We start from the raw sequence: 13,873 nt of genomic DNA, 5'->3' as shown, positions 1-13,873 counted from the left end.
GGTAAGTGCATTTGAAACAAAAGGAAGTTACTGGAAAAATGCTTGCCAATTTTAGATCGATTTTAGCCAAATTGGGCGTCAGATGAACAGGCTATCTAAACTGCTCATGAATGAGAATGAAGTGATAAAACACATTTTAGAAAATCTTCATTCTCCATGTGATACACGGTTGATTATGTTCAGGATTAAAACAAAATTAAGATCCTCGTGGATCATTTTTGTAGTTCATTGATACATACAATGAACCAGGGATATCTGAAATGACAGGCACTGTAAGTATATTAGTAATTTCGGGCTAATAGGAACATTTCAGGCATTATTATAGGTTTCATTTGTGAGAGTGAAAGAAGCAGACCCCAGGAATACAAATACTGTACAGAGACACAATGCTGCACAAATTGCTGTATGTCCCAAGAAATATGTCTTCAATGTATCACATTTGGTAAAAATTCAGAGAGTGATATAAATGATTAGACACCTTTTGCAACAGCCTCCCAACCTCTCCTCCACCACAACACACAACATTGAAATAATACATACAGTCTGGGCTGGTTTCAAACTCAAACTTGCGGCTGTTGGTTCCATAGCCAGCTGCTGTACGGGCTCGAATTTGGAATACATATGTAGTGTCAGGCTTGAGGCTACTAATGGTGACATTTGTGCCTCTTGCCCTCAAAATGGTATAACTTGTCTCTTGTTCCTGCTTTGAGGTAAAAAGAAAAAAAAATGCATGTTAAAATCAAGTCTTCACAATGCTACCAAATGATAAACAGTGGAACAGTGGTTCTTTTAGTATTTAACATAAAGCATCTAGCAGATTTCAAAAGTCATGCCAATAATTTTGTTCTCTGAATGCAATACAAGTATTTTTAAAAGATTAAAATATTTACATTATTTTCTAATTTTGATATTATGATTTATTGCCCTACATATAAAGAGGGAAAAGTTGTTCTTCATTCTTACTAATTAGTAAATATATGAGTGAAGATATGTTTTCTTCAAAGTCAAGGCTGAGCAAAAGCTTCAATGTAATCCCAAGAATAAACTTAAGAAGATTAAAAAAACAAACCCTTTGAACTAAACCTAATAGGAATGTCTGAGTGATTCTCAAAACTAAAACATTTCTATCCATCTTAAAGATGAAATATAAAAAAGCAGGATTTCATATGTAGCTCTATATGAGTTTTCTTCAGCATAACTATGTTTACTCTGTATTTCTAGGTCCCTGTGTTTTCATAGAGACAAATCTCTTCAGATCAAACTCCAGAATATTTCCCCCAAAGTGATCACTTCTGTGAGACTGACCTTACGAGATTCACACTGTATAGTAATAGTAATGTCTCTGTGCCAAGCCTGCTTACTAAAATTGAATTTACACAGAATTGTGTTTTCTTCTAACATATATTACTGAGTGTCTGTGGGTAACATAATTCAATTATGGTGGAATATCCCTGCACCTGGGGTGGGGCATGGTGTGGTTAACCGAAAGTAGGTATAATATACGGGAACTCAGCCAACCCAAACTAGATGAAATGTACTGAAAACACGTCATACACTACGTATACCTTTTACATAAGGATGCTAGGTATGTATTAGCTAGCATTTACATTGCCATATTAAATAATGAAAGGAGTAAAATGTATTTATTTCACATAATAATTATTTTATTTGTTAAAAATAAAACTGTTAACCACATTCCAAGAACCAGGTTTTGTTCATCATCAATAAACTAAACAGCCAAGAAAGCTACACCTTGGGAGGCTTAGACTCTAGTGAAACAGGCAAAATATACATGCATCATATATGTATTATAAAATAATTTTAAATGTATGTATAGATGGTATAAGTAACTATTTTCATAAATGTATCTTCAAAATAATATGACATGTATGTGTGTAATGAAAAATTCTTAGAGATTATAAATAGAATTAACCATTTTTACCTGGATGGATTTAAATTGCTTAAAAAATAATGATGTCTATTGTTTTCTTTTTGAGGGTGGTTGAAAAAAGTCAGAAAATTTGTTATGTTTGTAAAAGATATGAATATAGAAAATTGTACTTTGTAATCAGTCTTACACAATAAAAAGTAGGATATTTTTCCAGTTCTGCCATCCAGTCTGAACTGAGTGAGGTACATCATTAATTTTCTTTTGATTTTGTTCCATTTTTTGTCTCTAAACATGGATTCTTATCTTGGCCTGTTCTGTCCTGTGACACTTCTAAAAATAGAATATCATGATCACGTGAGTATTTGACTTTACCACTTTACCACAGATGATGACTGAAAGCTAGGAGATTATTTATTTATCTATACTATGATTTGGGCACAGAAGGTTTATTAGGCCTTGATTTCTTTCAATGACAATGAAATACCATCTCCCCATAGAAGAGAGTATGAAAAAAATATAGTATTGTATCATAGTTGTGAAATACATCTACTTCAGGAAAGGAAATCAGTACATAATGCAAAAGAATGTTTACACATTATACATTTTTGTACAGGTGACTATACCAATTTTTCTTGTACCTGTAATGATCCATTCTCATGTCAAAGGCAGTATGTGTTATAGGGGAAAACAAACTAAGCAAGGAATTGTGGCTCCCTGGATTCAAAACAGAGACCTAATATTTGTTAGCATTGAGGCTGTGGAAAATCTATCTAAAGCCACTGACTCTCAGTTTTCTTCTATGTAATCAGTTTCCCTATTTGTAAAAGAACCTATTTTCCAACTTTAATAAGATTATCATAGCAGAGGTAGAAATGTTCTGTAAACATAATCTACTGTATGCATACAGAATTTGTATTTAATTCCATTTGAAATACTTGGTAAGCTGCAGCAGATGCATAAATACAGGTATGTAGTGTTCACATTAGGAGTTATACAACCAACCAGCTCTAATTATAGGATTTAACCATGTCTTTCCTTCAAACTTTACCACGATATATAACCAAGGAAAAATAAGTGTTATTTAGAATAATGAAATATCATTGCCTAAATTCTATGCAGAAATAAATGTGTACCTACATTTTTATCATTATATTATTAAACCACAATTTTATAATGTGAGGCAAACTTCTCCACTCACCCCTACCATTTCGATTTTCTTCTAGAGTCAAGAAAGCGTTTCATCATCGGTTCAATAACACAACATTTTTTGTTACTAACGCAGTATTACTATCTGTCTTGAATGAAATTGATATGAAGGTCAGAAAATGATGCTGAGTCAACAAATTAAAAAATGGTTTATCAATAGACTAAGGAATCATTATAGAATAGACGGTAGAGCAGGGATCTTGATGTGAAAGCACACAAATGTCATGTCTATTGCCGTAACCAATTGGCTTAAGCTAGTAGCAGCCTATGGGATGATGCTTATTTCTGTGGAATGAGGGGCATTGGACAAGATGCTTTCTAAATGCCATGTTTTACCTACAAATCAAAGGAGCTTCATAACCAAAGTTCTAACCAGAGCTCCAACGTGGATTAGTAACTTCACTGATTTCTTTGAAGAGCATAGCTTGTAAGAAGACATACGCAATAACCCAACCCTGCAGCATCGTTACCCCACCTTTTCATAGTATTTGACCTCGTAGTCCAATATGATCCCATTGGGGTACTCAGGTTCTTGCCAGGACAAAGAAATGGTGTTTCTGGATGTCCGATCTTTCTTAATCGCCATGACAGGTGATGGAGCTGTTGAGAGAGGATAGGAGGAGATGGTGGGAGGGACCAAGGTAAAGAATTGGGAAGGATGGCAAAGAATAGAGAAATAGGAACAAGCAACTGAAATCTGTCATGATTTTAACCTTTGGCAAGAAAGCACTGTTTCCATTTCCAAGGCTCTTGAGTATTAATCTGGCTCCATATCCAGGCTCAGCAGCTGGATTATAGCCCTGGTACGTGCAGGCCAATGGAATATGAGCAGATATTCTCTGCTGCTGGTAGACTAGTGGCAAGTGAGCAGATGTTTTCAATCTGCTACTATAATGTGAGCAATGAAATATATTTGATATATTTTAAAAAGAACAAAACATCAGGACTACCTATTTGTTACAAGGCTGCAAAGTTATTAATGCCAGACTCTTCAGCTCATTGATAACATTTTCATATGCAACTCTACAAGAGGACTGGAATCCATTATGCACAAGGAGTCCCATAGTATCCATAGGTAATAATAATATTTAGCGTACTATAAAATAGATATGATTTAGGACTTAATACGGTAGGTCTTCACTTGTGACAAAATTCTCTCATGAATAAAACAATATAGAAAACAAGTCATCTACTTTTAACTTTTTGTTTCTCAAAAAATATTTAATAAGAAGTACAAACAAAATTACTGCTATGTGTATTAAAATTATGTAGATATATTTTGAAATACCTAATTTGATGGTGACTCTGGCTATGCTATGTTCAAAAACATAGAATACGAATTAAAAACCCCATCTGATCAGATAGAGTAGGGTCACATTCATTCCTAACTGAAGATTAAATATATTTCAAGTGATTTTCTACTTCAAACCTTCCATTAGAAAGAAAAATGCAAACTTTCCTTTCAAGTGTTCCTGGATTCGAATCTCAAATTTGGTGTACCAGCCAATCAAAATGTCTCACTGGAGTTCAGGGGCAGCCTGGCTTAATGCAATGTAGTAAAATAAATTTGCAAAAAACTAACAAAGCAAAACTCAGGAATTTTTAGATTAACTGTTGAATTGTTTTCATTGTTAAAGAACCTATTTTCTTATAGATTTTTCTCAAATTAGGGATTATTACAACCCTATATATTTGTATCCCCACAAAAGCCAGCAGAATTTCCCTATTTCTTTATTTGATGTCACTATGATCATCACATGATGACTTTTGCATCCAACCTCTCATTTAAACTGCTCCTCTCTGTAAATACCTTTCACTTTTATTACACACTTACAAATAGAACTTTCACTAAGTTTGCCTTGTGCCACTTCTGTGAAAACTGTCAATCAAAATGTAGAATCCATTGCAAAACTTTCCCAAACACTTGTTTCAATTACTTGTGAGATTCCATAGGAACTTTTTTCTAATTAAAGTATTTTTTACTCTTTTGACCTGGGAATGGTGACTTAAGCCTTTGCTAAGGGAAAATGTAGGTGTTGCTTTTCTAATGGAAAAGTACATTTATGTTTTTATTCACGTTTTGCCCTCATTAGCGACCAATATCCTCTCATGTCTATTCCTCATCTGTTCAGTTTTCCTCTGTTTTAGTTCCCAAACAGGCCTCACACTCATGCCCCTCCCTGTGGTTTGCTGCTCTAAAGTTGATTCCAAGCAAAAGATAAGTTATTTTTATGATATCTTACTGAAGTTTTATAAAAATATTTAATGTTTATAAGAATATCCCTTATATGCTTCTGTAATCAATATACTGAATTTTTAAGAATTTTTTGAACTCTTAATACTTGGAAAAATCAATTCATTATCCAGTCACTAATAAACAAATTACAACTCCAACATCCTTGGAATCAAATTTTGCTTATTGTACAAACAAAAAAGAAATTCCACTAATATTTCTCTTGAATAAAGTCCATTAATAGACCAACTTTTAATGTGTGCTTAGAGAGCGTTTCAAAGAAGCTTAACATTGAAACCCTTTCCTATTAAACCCTTGAGCCCTACACTTAATTCCATACCACCGTGAAATTTGTTTTATTTTTCCTAACAGTTCAAGTACATTTTCTGAGAAGTTTTGAAAATAACCGGGTATAGCATCCCTCCTTTAAAAAAGAAGAGAGAGAACATAATTCATTTCAAAGAACAATTTTGATGAAGATTGTATTAACTTTTTAATGACAGTTTTGCAGGCTGTTTTGGGGGGTCTGTCCAGATTTTATTGCATCTGCGCTGGGCAAGACTTTATAACTGCTGAATTTCTTCAAAGATCCTTAAGCAAGCTGCTGGGCCCTGTTGGACTGTAATAAATAGGCTTTTGTAATTCCACACTTACTTAAGTAGAGGCAATTGCTTGAAGCTTGTGCCATCTCTATGTTAAATGAACCTTTCCTGATTGCTGCTTTTAGGCCCCTGTTAAGTCATTTGTTCTGCTCCTTTAGTACACACCCCTTAGCTGGCTGCTTTTCAGTACAGTTCAATCAAGTACACCAGCTGGAAGTCTACTACTTTTAGGTAATGCTCATCAATATTTTAATATTAATAAATAATTAACAAAAATTGTTTTTCCATCCCCTTATAAATAATGTTAGGATGTACATAATAAAACTTTCTGCAGGAACAAATTCCGTGGGTACCTTATTTTATCAATGTTTTTATTATAAAAACATTTTCTAGAATACTTTTCAATTCATGTTTTGAAGTTTTATTTATCCATTTTTATGTGCTGCAACATGACTTATAATTTCAACTAGAAAGGTTATGTATTATGCTTCTTTTCATTAACCTTTATTCCATAAGGATGATTTGTTCCAATTACTAATTTTCAAATCCATAGGAATTCTTTAATTTCTTTCTGTATTAAAAACAATATGGCATTGCAACATATACCATAAGCTAGATTTGATTTATTTTATTCTTATTCCTTTGTTTTTTAAAATTTGTTATTTAAAAGAATGGAGGGGTATAGTTATATGAAATGGAAAAAAAACTAGAACTTAAGACCAGAGAAATTCTGGAAGCTAGAAAGAAAAGAAGAAAGAGAAAGCATAAGTTTTCCCTAGCAAAATCCTAAAATACCAATTTACTAGTGAGCACCTGAGTAGCCTTCATACCTTAAGTGATGATTATTAACATTTTTTTTATTGAGAGGAAGAAATTCATGAAAGAATAAGGTACAGAGAAAGAGGTCCAGGAAGTTAGTTAGGCAGGTTAGTAAATGGACAGTTTTATAGGGAAAAAAAGTGAAGAATGGGTAGAAAGTTAAAACAACATGAACATAATGAGGAAGGATACCTGGGAACGGTAAGGTCTAAAATAACAAAAGGCTTCTCACAGGAGCTCCAAGGACACTCCTGCAAAGTCCTCCTGTGATGATTCAGCTCTTAGAAATTTGTAGAAACTTAACTTCCTGGGACTTTGAAACTAATGCTTGCTTCCAGTGCCCATCTTCTCCAGCTTCCCGTGCCCATCTTCTCCAGCTCAAATCAAACTGACCAATGAGAAGGGTACCCTTGGACAAGGAACCCTTGGCTGGAGATAAAAGGGAAGGGACAGAGCCAGTCAGGAGCTGGACCATTTTTGGACTTTAGTCCACCATGGGTCCACCAGCTAAAATAAAGTCCTTCCTCTTGTAAACACAGATGTTGGGGTGTTTCTTTCTCTCCATGGGGGCTCGTTTCCCTGCAACAATAACACATTTTATGAAGCTTAATATAATAATGTGTTAGCGTATAAAATACATTTTTTGGCCTTTGTATTTGAGAGGAAGAAAATATTTGATTTTTAGCTTTTGCTGTTCTGGGTACACCCAGGAGCTGTTTCCTTTGTAAAACAATGCAGAAAGGAGGTATGATATACTTGGTAAATTCATATGGATTATATTTCGACTGAGATATTTCTTAGATGAGTATACATACAAGAGAAAGATAGTGAGGGCTCAGAGGGACAGGATAGCTCATGAAGAACACACTTAACCATTCTCCATGAAGCTGTTTTGGACTTTCACTACATTACTGAAAACTTCCAAACAATCTGAGTACTAAGGGAATTCTGAACTGCATCCTGGTGGAAGTGCTCATTTTTTTTTCATTCCATTCTGTCATGAGATAGGTCTATACAGATATTTTCAAACTATTTTCTCTAGTAATAAGTGTTTTGGGAAAGCTGGCATTGAATGGTCTTTCAATTTCTGTTCTAAGGAGACATAACTTTCTAGGAAGTAGGAGTTGAATTGTTCACGGGTTATTCCTTGAGTCCAGGCCACTGCAATGACAGCCTCTTGAATCAGTAACAAGCAATGAGAAGTTCGGAAGTGTGACAGGAAAATAAAGAACATCAACCTTAGTGGTAAATATTCAAATCCCTACCTACAGGTGGAAAAAAAGCTTTTTCTAAAAGATTGTTTCTTCCTTCATTTGTAGAGGAAGAACAAGATAAGCTCAATCATTGACTACATTTAATGAAATAACAGAGAAACAAATCACAATGGGAAAGTTTAAAAAGGTCTTCCTGTAAGCTAACTGGGTTAAGGATGGGACTTTCTCAGTCACAATTTGTATTAGAATCACACTTGATATTTGTACATTCCAAAGCTACTGACAGGTACAGAAGGGACCCATTATTTTAACTATGGTATTTTTAAAGCTATATTTACCACTATTCTGCAACTAAAATATGACCCTTCCTTAAAATCAGGAAGTGAAAACTTCAAAATTCAACTCCTAAAGGATCTGGTTTGGTTTGCTTATTTTTATTGGGACCTTCCTCTTTCTAGGTTTGGGAATTTCTAATGAACCTCTGAGGTATCTCTGTGGTTTAGAGATTGGACAAGTTAAAATAATAACAAAAGGGGCTCGGTATTTCTTTTCTTAGCCAAAGCTTTTAAAAATTATCTCCATGGGAAAATATCATGCAGTAAATGGTTGAAAGATTTTCCTTTTGAATCAGACTTGCCTTTAGAAGTATTAGGCCTTTATTTTTCTTTACCATTCATTAACATGCCCACTTAAGAATGTTTTCTTCTTACTGTTTTTACAGAAGTGAACACTTCTATTAAATGCAGAAACACTTTTAGCATAATCATTCATAGCATAATTTCATCACCTTACCATTAATACCCTGATTTCCCCAAAACTAGTGTTCTAGAGATTTTCTTTCTTTAGCCACAAGGCCTCATCAATTTGCAGTGTATGCAGTGTGAAATTTCAGAGTTATACCTGATTCTATTTTCTCCCTGATCAGCAAGCTAGCCAATCAGCTCCACCTTCTGAAAGCTGATGGATTTTCTTTCTACTTAATTCTAGTTTCCGAGCACTGCCTTCATTCAGACCCTGACCATTTTTCACCAGCCCTGGATTCTGTGCTTTTCATCTCAACCTTTCCAGAACTTCAACTTTCTACACTTTTTGATGATTCACTATTTTTAAAAGCAAATGAAATATTGACATTCATTGAGATAATTGACAAGTGAAATATTGACTCTGCTCTCCTCCAAAATCTCATAATTTTAATTATGGATTTCCTATACTTATGCAGTGAATAAGTTGCAGCTCCAAAGGAAAGGTATAAGAATCTGATAGTTTAAAGAAGATGAGAAGTGGAAAGCTGTCAAGAGCACAAGCATTTGGAAAATTCTGGACTATAATAGGATATGTGCTCTGATGTTCATATCATTGTTACTTAAGGCTTCTCGCAAGCCTGCAATATACACACCATCTTTATCATTTATTACTCTCTATTAAAAGCTAAAATTTTAAAAACAGTTCTTTAGTTCATCATTTGTGCATGCTGGTGCTCCTGCGTGGAATGCTCCATCTCTTCCTTGTCCACCTGGAAAACCACTTCCACTCATTATCCTTCAAAATCCTTTGCTAATATAATCCCCCATAAAGCTTTTCCTGAGTCCCTTAGGCAATAGTTAATAAGCTCCTTCCTCTGACCTTCCCTAAGATAGTTGCTTATTCTCCTATTATTAATAATTAGCCCACTGCACTGAATTGTAATTACATCAACCCCTGACCAGGATGTCATCCCGATAAACTGTAGTCCCTCAGTGTCTTTGGTGCCTAGCATAGCGTCAGTGTTGTCTAAATCTAGTAAAGCAGTTTGATCAGCCTCACAATACTAAGTATTATGTATATAGTAGATATTTCCTCTGAAAGATGGACTTTGTTTAGCTCCTAATTTTAAAATAATAAAATTCAAACAAAAGTGATAATTAAAATATGCTTAGGAGAGAGACCACTTCCTGTAACATTATTTTATTCAAATTCTGTAGTAAAGAGAAAAGTAGTTTTCTCAACCAAATCAATGGTGCTTGGAGAAAAACATTTTAAGATGCAACACCCTGAAAATAAATTTTGAGCTGACCAGAATTTTTTTCTAAATGTTGTTAATAGTATATGCTTAAGATATAGCCTTCTCTGTTCTAAATTTTTAGAAGACAACAAAATTTTAATTATTTACTTTGAAAGACCGCAAAGTAGTTTTTAAGACTGAAGAAGGTATTTAATATTTTTAATCTCATTTCGATCTTAACATGAGGAAATAAAAAAAAAACAGTGATAATGGAGAAGATTTCATTTTATAGACAATTATTTCTTGAATTCATTGTGACAAATTCCTGTTTTTCAATTTCTCAATTGACCTTCAAATTCCTTTTTGAAAAAATACCAAGATTATCCTTCTTTTAACATTCTTTAATATTTTGACAGAATCAGAATCTTCATGTATGAGATATCTAAATATAAGGCTTCAGTGTGAAGGAGGTTAATATTGACGAATAGCTATTTAAAACACTTATTGTCTACTTGAAGTTGATTAATTTCTAAAATAAGAAATTGTGTAAGTGGGAAATAATACAAATACAACAGTTTTTTTTCATAATTGCTTGCTTTTGGAAAATGCAATATACTAGCAAATCTATCATAAAATAGTATAATCCTAGAGGTTTTTCCAAGCATGCAGAAGACCTCGCCTTGACAGAGAAGTAATGACATATCTGAAGAAATATCTGACATGTCCATAAACTTGTTGTCATTTTTTTTCTCACTCTTCAAACCCAGAGACTTTATCTTAGTCTGTCTAAGCTGCTGCTAAAATAATACCATAAGCTGAGTGGCTTATAAACAACTTACATTTATTTCTTGTTGTGACAGAGGCTGTGAAGTCCAATATCAAGATGCAGTCAAATACGGCCTCTGGTGAGAGCTCATGTCCTGGTTCATAGATTTAAACATTCAGCTGTGTCTCCGATCATGAGGGCTCTAGTCTCACTTTCCTTTTTTTTTTCTTTTGGCGGGGGCTGGGTTTGAACCCGCCACCTCCGGCATATGGGACCGGCGCCCTACTCCTTGAGCCACAGGCGCCACCGTAGTCTCACTTTCCAAAGGCTCACCTCCAAATAGCACCATCTTGGTGATTAAGTTTCATTACATGAATTTGGAAGAGATGCAAACATTCAGACCGCCATGAGGAGCTACTGTCTTTGATGTATAATGCAAGTTTAAAAGCAGCCTGCAACAGCTTTGGTAATAATTAGTTTCAACTTAGTGTGCTATTTAAAGGATAGGTAGGTATTTCTACACTTACAGGCTTGCCATCTGTAAGATTCCTGTTACTGCTGATTAGCCCCAATGATTTTAGGGAGCCTATATTGTCGTTTAGATGGTAATGCTAAATTATAAGCTAATACCCACGTCTGGCACTACGTAGTCCTGTCTGGTACTTTTGAGGCCTCAAAGAAGCAATTTTGCTTAGTCTTTGCTGGACCTTTTATCTTTTTAAGAAAAGAAATGAAAAGAAAGAGAAAATGAAGTCATGGTTGTTTGAGACTAGCCACCATTCTTCAAAGCACTGCAACTCGGTTGGTAATACAATAATTTGGAGTCTGTGCTACAAATAATAAATTGCTTTAATTGAGGTACCAAAATCTGAGACACACACAGATATGCCTGTTTATACACATGCATTTGTGTGGATACAACTGTGGCCCTATAATAATTTCATTCTCACCTCAGTATATTCTTGGGTGAGTGAGAAGGAAATCGATGTACTCCTATAGGAATGACAATTGACCCTGGAAGTATCAGATGCATGAGTGAGTGAGCATTGCTTAAGTCTTCATTGCTATAGGAATCATAAAATTTTGTTCTCTGTTATACCTTTTCAAACTTGGTTAAAAATAATAGATACCATAGGAAGCACACTTTGCATCCAAGTGTTATTTGTCATGTATGTGGAAAAAAATGTTGAGATATTCTGCTTAATATATGGCTTATATATGCCTGGCCCATATGTCTTGTATATGCCGAGCAATCCTACCCCAAGACTAGCAGAGACTAATTGAAGCAGAGAGAGGGGTCCCCTTGAGAAATCATATAAGTTGATCCCTTCCTTTAGGGAGGTAAAAGCCTAAACTTCCAGTAACAGGAAATCTATGAAGTCTGTTCAAACATTTGGAAATCAGATTTTGGAAATTAGTTCAGAGCTATCCAATTTACTTTATAGAAACACTCATTGGCTTAAAAAAGTGGGACAAGAGTATTCCAGAAAAGAGAACAATTTTGGTGGGTTACTATATAGATCAGACAATGTTTTGATTTCCATAAAATCATCTTTCCGGGAAGCCCTAATTCTAGGTTACTGTGATGCCAGAAACTTACATTTACCATAGGCATACTCTTAAAGAACACAACAGTCTTCATATGCTAATTCAAAAGAAATCCCAAACACTTTAAGTAAAATAGGACAAAGTTAAAGGCTTTGACAATTATACCATGAATCCTAATAATCATTCTATGTCTCCTCCAGCTATGCATCCCAAATCCATTATCAAATTTCAATTAAAATATAACAAATTAAGTACTAAAAAAGGAGATAGGGTTTATTGATTTTTTTTTCTATCTAGTTGTCTGAAGGATGCAGGTGGGGAATATTCCAATCTGAGTGTTTTGCATATTTACACAAACAAAAAGAATACTGACAGAGACTTACAGAGTTCCTCGAAGCAATCAGCCCTGCAAAATTTCAACTTTGGCTGTAAAATTTAAACTGTCTCTGCTTTCACTTACTAATACTTTCCACTTCTTTTTGTCCCAAATTCTCTCCTTCTTCACCCCAAATCACTTGATTAAGAAATGCAAATGTGTAGTTGCAACAGATACATTTAGTCTTCACAAATAGAAATTCTTAAAAATCCAAACAGAAAGCAAAGGAAAAATTGGAGAGGAAAACAACTTGCTGCTTAATTTTCATGATGCCTGTGGCTCGACCTCTTTGTTAGTCACAGTCACAGGATTAATTTAGCTGAAGAATTTTTCTCAAATACCTTTTTAGCTAGCCATGAATTTTGGAACAATTCTGGTCTCCATTCTATCTAAAACAGTAAAATGCATCAATGCATATTTTTTCAATTATGAATACTTTCCATAATTGACCTCAGAATTTTGAAAATTGGAGCTGATTAATTTTAACACACACCATAAAAATGTTAGCATATTATGAAAAATAGCCTTAAGTTGTTCCATTTTTAGATTTCATAAGTAAAGCTAAAAAGAAAATGATGTGGGTTCAAATATAGTAATATTTCTTCTAAGGATTTGGCTTTAATTTCAATGTGTGTATTTAGGTTCCTGCCTTTCTAGGTCTCTACTGCAATAGCTAAAAGAAAATTATGAAAATCCTACACAGAGTAAGCATTTTCTGATATAGCTATGAAGATTTTGGTTTGTACAGGGAGATGCTACATTTTTACTGTGTTGAAAAATTTTAAACATTCGTTTGCAAGTTTGTGAAGTAAACTAAGTAATTTCATGTTGTTTTATTTGTGAAAAAACTAAATTCCATAGGAAGACCTTGAGATTTGAGTTTATAGTGAAATCTATAAGACAAATGCAATGATGGGTTTAACATCAATACTTATTGAGGGGAAGAAAATATTTTAAAACTGATTTATGGATAGAGTGGCAGGAGTCAAGAAAGTACCAAAAATTATTTCAATGGACTCTTGAAATAGGTGTATTTTGAGAGACGTAAATATACCCCAACAAATTTATTTAAAAAAATCACCTGAAGTAAAAAGTAGTACACGTGCTGCACCAGAATTAAGAGCTGATTAAATAATATATGGGTTTTAATGATTTTAATTATTTTTCTGTTGTGTTCCATCCTTTTCCCCCTATTTTTTCAAGCCATTTATTGAAGAAAAATCTGCATGAAACTATT

The 13,873-nt window shown here is 34.1% G+C and overlaps 1 protein-coding gene across 2 annotated transcripts in view; it reads right to left on the bottom strand.

Moving 5' to 3' along the window:
* Positions 1-13,873, bottom strand: part of EPHA3 (EPH receptor A3) — a 330,559-nt gene that overhangs the window by 73,406 nt on the left and 243,280 nt on the right. The window contains exons 6-7 of one of the 2 annotated variants that reach the window (XM_053565304.1): positions 3,573-3,697; positions 541-703 (exon numbers count right to left, since the gene is read on the bottom strand). In XM_053565304.1, coding sequence (XP_053421279.1) covers positions 541-703; positions 3,573-3,697 — 288 coding nt within the window. The remainder of the gene's footprint in view (positions 1-540; positions 704-3,572; positions 3,698-13,873) is intronic. The other variant, XM_053565305.1, reaches the window with a different exon arrangement.

This window comes from Nycticebus coucang, chromosome 16, assembly GCF_027406575.1.
Source record: "Nycticebus coucang isolate mNycCou1 chromosome 16, mNycCou1.pri, whole genome shotgun sequence".
Taxonomy (NCBI): Eukaryota; Metazoa; Chordata; class Mammalia; order Primates; family Lorisidae; genus Nycticebus; species Nycticebus coucang.
Note: the sequence above shows the minus strand (reverse complement) of the source record. Positions and strands in the feature narration are given on the sequence as shown.